General features: G+C 25.3%; 1 protein-coding gene across 1 annotated transcript; it reads right to left on the bottom strand.

The window, feature by feature from the left end:
- On the bottom strand, positions 1-5,378 carry LOC110627452 (subtilisin-like protease SBT5.3). Its single transcript, XM_021773759.2, has 11 exons — positions 5,013-5,378; positions 4,807-4,916; positions 4,617-4,714; positions 4,374-4,538; positions 4,172-4,280; positions 2,171-2,705; positions 1,739-1,836; positions 1,420-1,665; positions 1,223-1,337; positions 776-989; positions 1-698 (listed from the first exon to the last, which is right to left on the bottom strand). Exons 1-11 carry the CDS (start codon positions 5,094-5,096, stop codon positions 160-162), a joined length of 2,313 nt encoding a protein of 770 aa, XP_021629451.1. The 5' UTR covers positions 5,097-5,378; the 3' UTR covers positions 1-159.
- Between the last annotated feature and the right edge of the window lie 4,304 nt (positions 5,379-9,682).

Below are 9,682 nucleotides of genomic sequence, written 5' to 3'. Positions count from 1 at the left end.
TGATAAATTTTTTATTTTGCTTCTTTCATTCATTATTCTTATCAAATTAAAGGAATGCCAGCAATTCCTGAGAATAATCATAGCCTCTAAGCAAAGATTGAATGGTAACAAATAGCTAATTAATTTAATCAGCCATTTTCACGAATCACTACTTGCTTTTCACCACTTCACCACAATAGGACTTCTCACATAGTGCTTATTATCCGACCAAATCAACTCTCCAAATACAAAATCCTTTCTTGCAGACGATTTCTTGCTTTTGAAGGTAACACTAAAGCTCTTCTCTTCCCCAACCTTGTCGAACTTCAAGACCTTTGGCTCAACAGAAATCGCAAACCCACTTGGTTTTCTGACACGAGCTGTATAACTACTCGGACCACTGCCAACGTTTTTAACTCTTCGAGTGACTGTGACCGAACCATTGAAATCAGGGATGGCGATTGAAGGGTAATTGAAGTTGACAAGATTAATAGGCTTTGAAGGGCAGCTGTAGGGAGTCTCTGAGAATGATAATATCTGGGTTGCATTGTATCCCATGGCACATAGAAAGTTCAGGTGATCGTTAACTGACAAGTCATAAACCAGCCCTGGATCCATAGCTCGGTTTGGTCTGACATGTCCTGATCCATAGTTTAATGGAGTTGCCTTCGAGTGGGTTGCATTCAGAATTGGCTCCCTGTTATTATCTCGAGTCATGGCTGCAAAAGTAGAGGAAATTAGGCATTGAAATGAGTAGAATTTGAAAGGTGGTTAAGGTCTGGTTTTGGCCACTCACAGCTAGTCATGATTGCTGATTTAATTGCTGCTGGACTCCAGGTTGGATGCAGAGTTTTGAGAAGGCCAGCTATGCCTGAAACATGAGGGCATGACATTGAAGTGCCTGATATTGAGTTGAATTGAATTCGTCGTGTGTCGAAATCTTCATTTGTAGGTCCTTCTGCTTCTGTGTAGGCTGCTATGATACTCACTCCTGGTGCAGTAATATCAGGCTGAAAATAGAAAGAGAAATAATTACCTAGTTAACGTCTAAAGAAAAAGAAACTACATGATTACTTAGTTACCGTCGATTCACTTCCTAGTTGAGGTCGAGAGTTCGATTATAGAGCAAATACTAGTTTAAGAGCATTTTACCTTTTAATGGGTTGATTCGGTAAGAACAAAATCTTTGTAATTTAATTTAAAAAAATGAAAAATAAGCTAAATGGGTGGTGAATAGTGATACCTTGAGGATCTCAGGAGCAATTCTGTTGGGACCCTTAGATGAAAATGCTGCCATGAAGGGAGCTGGTTTGGTGCCAATTTGTGATATTGGAGGTGTAATATGAGCAATAGGAGACCTGTAGATTTGATTGCATATTAAGAAATATGCATGGGGCCTTATACAAGAAACATAGAGAGTATGCAGAGATTTTATCTCACTTGGTGGAGTTAATGTAAGCCAAGATAGCAACACCATTGGCGTAATTGACATGAGAAACAGGAAGAACATGAGGATCAGCAAGAATTTCATTGCCGGAATCCCTATCATTGGCAAGAACCATCCCAACAGCACCGGCCAGAGCAGCTTGCTCACCCTTCTCAACTCTTGCATTCACCCCTCGGAGACAGACCAAGATCTTCCCCTTCGCCTTGTTCGGATCAAGTGTTCCAGCTTTGCACAGCAGCCTGCAAAATCATAACAAGTTATTACAGATGATTCCACAGAAATGAAAATTCAAGAAAGCTAATCAATGCTTACGCGTCTTCCGCAGATGCATTTGCTTCTCTAGCATCTGCAGCACTTATAATTGGGAAGTACTTGTCCTTTGGCAAGGCCTTTCTTGATAAACTTTCTCCCTTCAAAATCAAACACATCCCGTTAGTTGACTACAAGAAACCAATCCTTTTGTGCGATAAAAATTACCACTAAATATATAAAATTCGACACTAAATTGTCATAAAAACTGCTACGCTAAAATTTTTAGTGTCAATTTTGACATTTAGTGACAAAATTTTATTACAAATTTTAGTGACGAATTTTTTCCCACCAAAAATTTTATCACAAGGCTCAATTTGTTGCAGTAAGAGTAAATTGATTTAGGCAGTTCAGCTTCCATTTCCCAAACTGTTAAAAAAAAAAACTTTTTTATATGTTTTTTTTCATGCATGAAAAGGAAAGGATTAAACAAACCTTTAAGGTCATGTCATTGCCAAGAGTCACATAACTCGGAAACTCCCTGTCCATGGTGCTGGCTCCGACAGTGATCTGCCACGGCGCAAGATTGGAGACAGTAGCATCAGCAGGACCAGAATTACCAGCAGAACAAACGACGACAATCCCTTTCTTTACAGCATGAAAAGAGCCAATTGCAACACTATCATTAAAAAAAGGTGTAGGATCCCCTCCAAGTGACAAAGACAAGACATCAACTCCATCATTTATTGCAGCGTCAAATGCTGCTAAAATATCAGCATCAAAGCACTCGTTTCCACCAACTGGAGGATAGCAGACCTTGTAAGCTGCAACTCGAGATTTTGGCGAGCCACCTTTGGCTGTTCCATTGCCTAAACCAAAGACACTGGCTCCTGCTACAAAATTTCCACCGGCTGTTGAGAGGGTGTGAGTTCCATGGCCCTCTTTGTCACGAGGTGTATTGAAGGTGGAATTCAGTGGACCAGCTACTGAGGCATAGCCCTTGTTGAAGTATCTTGCCCCAATAAGCTTCCTTCATGTATGAATAGCTTTTCTAATTATTCTAATGGCTACTTAACAAGTTGTTATGAAAGTTTTATTTGTTATAATTTTGTCTTTAAATTTGATTTTTTTATCTGATTCGGACAACGATTTGACATGCAAGTGAATATATTACAAATCAAGTGTAGACAAAAATCAAATTGAAAAAAGAAAACTGCATATTTAATATTTTTTTTTAAAAAATAAAAGTTTAACTGCTACGTAATAGTGTAAAATAAAAGAAAAAGGAGTTTCCCTTTCAAATAAAATGCAAAACTCTTGCTTGTCTACAGAGGAAAATGGTGGGGTAGGGGAGGCTAGATCTAGGGCAACCATATTTGACTAATTTTGCAATTATTAAAAAATTGTCTATTGTCCAACCTTTAGAGTACACACTACACACAATCACAAAGTGTAGTAAGTAAGAAACTGCAAAATGAATATTTTAATCTATGATTCAGACAACAAATTCAATGTCCAAATTTAAAAATTCTATGGCTGGTTGCAATAACCTAGGCACAATTCCACCTTAGTCTCTTCATTGAAATTAGTCCCTACAGATCTAAATTAATAAAATTAATTAATATTTTTAATTTTAAAAATATTTATAGTAATTTATTTAAAATATTTTTTTAAATTCTTATATAGAGATTATAATTATTACCGTTTAATTCTTATGTTATAGAAATTAATTAATTTTTCAATTTTAAAAAAAGTATTAAAATATTTTTAATATTTTAAAGAATTTAATAATTAGTAATTTTATTAATTTTAGTAGTTAAATATTAAAAAAATTTTAAAATAATACAAAATAATTTTTATAAAATCATAAAATAAATTAATAAATTTTTTCAAATTATAAAATTAAATAATAAAATGTTTAATAATTAAGCTTCTGTAGAAAATAATTTGTATTAATAAAAAATATTTTCAAAGAAATAATTTACTTTTAATTATTTAATTTTAATTTTAATTTTAATTTTAAAATAAAATTTATTAATATATATATGTACTTTAATAAAGACATTGAGAGACAAAAAAAATTATTCCTTTTAAAAGAAGAATTTTTCATTTAATTAAAAAAATATTTTCCTTTAACTAAAATTTTTAAATATTTTAAACGTTAAAAAAATATAAAAAATATTTTTTTAAAAATATTTTTTTAAATAAATGAAGCTTAAAATATAAAAAAAATTAAATAATAATTTTTTAAAATTTTAAAATAAATTGAAAAATTAATTAATAAATTTTTCATTGATAAATTTCCAAAAAATAATGGCCAAGCGAGGATCAGGATTCAAGACACTTAAAACAGTGAGCAACGAAAGAGTTGACTGTAGAGGCAGAGTTATCTGTATTATGAACAGAGAGTTGTGGAAAAAAGAAAGACCCTTTTTTCTGTAGAAGGTACTGAATCTACTGAAATAATAATAAAGAAATTAGGTAGCAGAAGCAGACCTATTGCAGTGGAAACCAGGATCTGACCCACTTTCACATATTCCTTTCCACTTTGATGGAATTGGTCCCAATACTTCATCTCTAAAGCTTTTTGATTCAGGCCACACTCCTACCCATTTCACAACAATGTTAAAGCTCAAAGAAAAAAGAAATGCATATTCATCAATCCTAATGACAGCAGATTAATGCTAGATCTACTCACCAGTGTCAAGGTTTCCAATAATTATATCTTCGCCGAATCTTGCTTTCTTCCAGATTGAGTTTGATGGAACTATGCCGTTTTGTTCGAGTCCGAGGAAGCTCCATGAATGAGTTGTATGCAGCTTTTTTCCTGTGTTCAAGAAGACCGAAACTACTTTTGGATGTTCTGCAACATCAGCAGATTAACAAGTTAGATATGAAAGAAACAGAGGAGAATGAGAATGAGAATGAGAATGGTTCTCACTGGCTAGTTCTGCAGCAACTTCATCTTCTATAGTTGCAGCAAAGCCATTGATGTGTCTTGTGTATGAATAAAATATTGCATCTTGAGCTAACTCTCGACTGTTCAACAATCAAACAAAAGAAAAATGATCATATATGCAACTAGATAATTGAAAATTAGATTCTGTAAAAAAACTTGAAAATCCATTCACCTTCCTAAGAATGATCCAAGAAGATCATAATGAGAATCTGTCACAAGACTTTGATCAACAGAAGTGAAATCATGGGCATGTGAATGTGCTCCCAAGTAGACAACATATGACTACAGAAATATCATATGACCACATTAGAAAACAGAGGAATGGTGCATGCATGAAAATTTAATGATCTTGATTAGCAGAGAAGATTGCAAGCTCACCTTTTTGGAAGCAAAAGTGGGTCTGAGCAATGAGATGAGAAAAATAAATGATAAGAAGAAAAGGGTATGATTCAATATCCTCATCTCTTGCTGCTTACTCTGTTTCTGCTTCTCCTCTCTTTATACAATAATGGAATAGAGCTGAGAGCTTTGCCTTTTGTTTGGCTTTAAAATGGGTAACAGTGAGTCTAGCTTCAATGATTTCAGATAACTCTGCTGATATTTTGATGCGGAAAGATGCTGAGATTCAACCAGACATGGGAGGATAGCGATCTATCATGTAATAGGCCAATCATGGACTGAAACTTGGAGAAGTACATGCGTGATCACCGTGGGGAATAGGAGGAACGTAGACTTGGGGTGGGTGGGCCCGTTGAGAGCTTTCTCTTCTTTCGTGTACTTGGATTGGCATTGACTATTCTTATAAGAGTTTTTTAAAAAAAAAGGATTTAAGGAAAAAAGTTGAATGAATAGGAATATTTATATAATTTTATTTATTAAAAAAATTGTAATTTTCATATTACCATTGTTGTTGACATTTTCTTAAACTTAAAATTTAAATTAGAAATTACCCTTCCTTAAATATTATAAGTTAATAATTTTCTACATAATTAATCTATAGTACTAGAACATAATTTTATGGATATTAAACTTGAACCGAACCAGATCCACCAAAAAGGTCATTGTAACCAAAAATTGAAACCCAGTCCTTTTTAAAATCTTTGTCTGTAGGTAATTAATGAACAGACTGATTAACTAGTTAGCTTGAATTTAGGACTTGAACATAATTTAATTAAAAAATTTGAAATTTAAAAATATAAAAATTGTTTAGTTCGATATTACGGTAGGATTTCTATATTTTATTTTTTAAAATTAAAAATACTTTTTTTAATTTTTATTATTTACTTTTTTTATAAATTTTTATATAAATGTAAGAAATAAAATATTTTTTAAATATGATATTTAATAATAAAATATAAATATAAATAATTTTATAAATGATTTTAAATAAAATAATAATAAATTATATTTAAATAAAATATAATATTATAATAAAAAATTATTATTTGATTCGTGAAATATTGAAAAGCTCATTCGTTAGTGTTTTAATATTAAAAATTATATTAAAATATTATTGAGATTTTAAAAAATTTCTCTAATAATTTGAACTATAAAGTATTTATATTTTAATATACCTTTTAAAATTAATAAATTAACCTGTAAATTTTTTATATTATAAAAATTAAAAATTATTATTTAATTTTTATAATATAAAAAATTCACTGATTAATTTATTAATTTTAAAAGGTATATTAAAATATTTTTAAAATTTTAAAAAAATTCTACTAATTAATCTCTCTATTAATTTTAAGTGTTAAATATTATAAAAAATTTTTAAATATTCTCAATATGAAAAAATTAATTAGTTGATATTCTTATAAAATTAAAAGATTAATTAATAAATTTTCTCTTATTATATAGACTAAATAAGTATATAATAAAATATTTAATAGTTAAAACTAATAAAAGGACTAATTAATATATTTTTAATACTTTAAGGACTCTTTAATATATTTTTTAAAATAAAGGACCAACTAATGAATTTTCTATATTATAAAAATTAAATAGTAATTTTTTTGAAAAAATCTAAAATTTATAATTAATTAATAGATATAAAAAAATCTAAAATTTATAATTAATTAATAGATATTTTTATAAAATTAAATAATTAACTAATAAATTTTTTATATTATAAAAATTAAATATTAAAATATTTAACAATTAAATCTAATAAAAGTATTAATTAAAATATCTTTTAAAATTTGAAGGAAGTTTTAATTTATTTTATAAAATTAAGGAAATTAATGAATTTTTTTATATTATATGAGTTAAATAATAATTTTTTATAATAATAAAATAAAAATATAATTACTTAATTAATTAATTATATATTTAAAAATATAAATTAAATCGATGAAATAAAGTTTTTAATAATAATTTAATAAAAATTATAAAAAAATAATTTGATAGAATATATAATAAAAAATTAATATTTATAGTTTTCCGTTTTTAATTTTTAACTTTAAAAATATTTTTTAATGAGTAGTAAAATAAAAATGCAATAATATTAAATAAATAAATTTTATGTTATTATATGAAATAAAAAATAAAAAATAAAAAATTACAATAATAACGAACCTACCCTTAGTTGTTAATACTTTATTTTTATTTTATTATTCGTTAAAAAATATTTTTAAATAAAAAACTGAAAATTATAAATATTATTTGTTTCAAAATTCTTTCAAATCATTATTTATTTTAACTTTTATTATATTATCGCTAACAATTTTAATATTATCATAAATCACTGGGCAAATATCTATATTAGGCATATTAGTTTATCATAAAAAAAAAATATCATATAAACTAAGTAATTTGTTTACATATATTAATTTAATATATTTTATTTTTTATGCTATTGATTAATAATTATTTATAAATTTTTTTGTTATATATAATAATAAAGTTGATGTCCTATGATTTATAATTATAATTTTTAAATTAAATTGATCTATGATTTATGACTTTAATTTTACTAATAAAAATAAGAGAATATTAAATTAATAGTCCTCTATTTTTTAACAAAAATTTACTTAGTAACCTTTTTATTTTCACTTCTTCCTAAAATAATAAAAAAAATTGCATGTCTCTCTTTTCTTTAAAACTCTTTTTAATTATAATGAAAAGATTTTTTATTTTAATTTAAATGTAAAATTTCTTACTTAATAAATTTTTTTTATAATATTATTAATAATTTCAAAATATTTACTAGAAATAATTATAAAAAATTACCTTGTGATTTAATGACTTTTCAAGTAGATCTAAGTAACTTTTTCAAATAGGATTTTATAATTTAATTCTTTTAACAAAATAAAACTTGTCTATCTAATACTGTTTATAAATACTAATGTGATATTTAAAAATTAATTAAAATAAATTACATTTTAATCTTTAAAATTTTATAATATATATAATTTAGTTTTAATATTTATAAATTTTATTATAAAATAATTCTTTTAGTTATAATTCATTTTTATATTTTTACAAATTGATTCCTAAACATTATAATTATTTATAAAAAATAATTATTTAATATTTTTAAATTAATCTGACATATTTATTAAATTTATTATCTTAAAATAAATTAATATAATAAAAATTAAATCAAGAATCTTGACATAAAAAGTTCTTTCTAATCTATTTTTTCCTTCTCACTAATTTTTTTTGTTGATTAGGATAAAAACAAGACAACAAATTTATTTTTATCTTTTTTATTTTATTATTTTTCATATTTAAAATATTAAAATTTAATAAATTAATTTGTAAATATTAAAACTTATTAGTAATTATAATATTTAGAAATTAATCTATAAAAATATTAAAATTAAATTCAATTAAAAATGTAAAATATAAATTAAAAAATTATTTTATTAATCAAATAAAATTTAATAGATTAAATTAAAAAATATAAAAATTAAAATATAATTTTTATTAAATATTAAAAATTAAATTATAATTTATTAATGATATTTAACGGGTACAAAAAAAAAACCTCTATTGTATTAAGTATTAACGATATCAAAGTACGGAACCCTTTTATTACAAATTAAAATTTAAGACTCTACTTAAAAATTACTAAATTATAGGATAGATTTTTATAATTATCTGTATTTATTATTAATGAAATATAATAATTTTAAAATATTAAATTTAAAATTCTATTTGATTTAAGAAAAAAAGAGAATGAGTGAAAACAATATAAAGAATATTTTTATTTATTATTTTTTTCAATTTTGTTTGAATAAAAAATGAAAGAAACAAAAATAATATTATAGTTATTCTTCTTATACCTCGAAAATAAGAAGTTTAGGGATGAATAAACTCCATATAAATAAGACCGGTTTGAATATAATCATTAAAATTTGAAAAAATTTTACTCATTATTCTTAAATTAAAATAATTCCTCTTAAACTATTATTTTTGGAAATGAAGGAAATTTTTTTTGTCAGAATGTGGAAATGAAAGAATAACACAGGGGCAGGTGGACCAATATAATATAGCCAGTTGTATATAGGCTGCCAGTTTTTGTCGTGGAAATAGGAGCCAATCTTATCCCCTAATTTTAGGCTGCGATTATAAAGTGAAGCTTCTAACTTGTAAGCATAGGAATAGCAAATTTTTAAAAATTTAAAAATTAATTAAAAATTTATTAACTTATACAATAAATTTGGAGTTTTTAAGGATAATAATATGTTTTTTTTTATCGATAATTCATTGGTACCAATCGTTTTTTCATAGAAAAGGAAAAAAAAAATTAAATTTAAAAAAATAATAATAATAATATTAAGGTACAAAAGAATCGAGCTTTTATTTTATAATTTTTATATTTATTTCATTAAAATTAAATAATTATTTTATTTACATATTTTTCTATATATAAAATTAGAAATCTCAAACTCTTATAAATATTTTATTTAGATATTTCCCTCTTAATCTTAGCTTCCACTAAGTCTTAATAGCCATGTCCACGTTTTATAGAAAATATTTTTATATTTTATGTGGTTTTCGACATTTAATAAAATTAGTTAATAAAAAATATTATTTATATT

Source organism: Manihot esculenta, chromosome 12, assembly GCF_001659605.2.
Source record: "Manihot esculenta cultivar AM560-2 chromosome 12, M.esculenta_v8, whole genome shotgun sequence".
In the NCBI taxonomy this organism is placed as follows: Eukaryota; Viridiplantae; Streptophyta; class Magnoliopsida; order Malpighiales; family Euphorbiaceae; genus Manihot; species Manihot esculenta.
The sequence above is the reverse complement of the archived record's forward strand: the minus strand, read 5'-3'. Positions and strand labels throughout refer to the sequence as shown.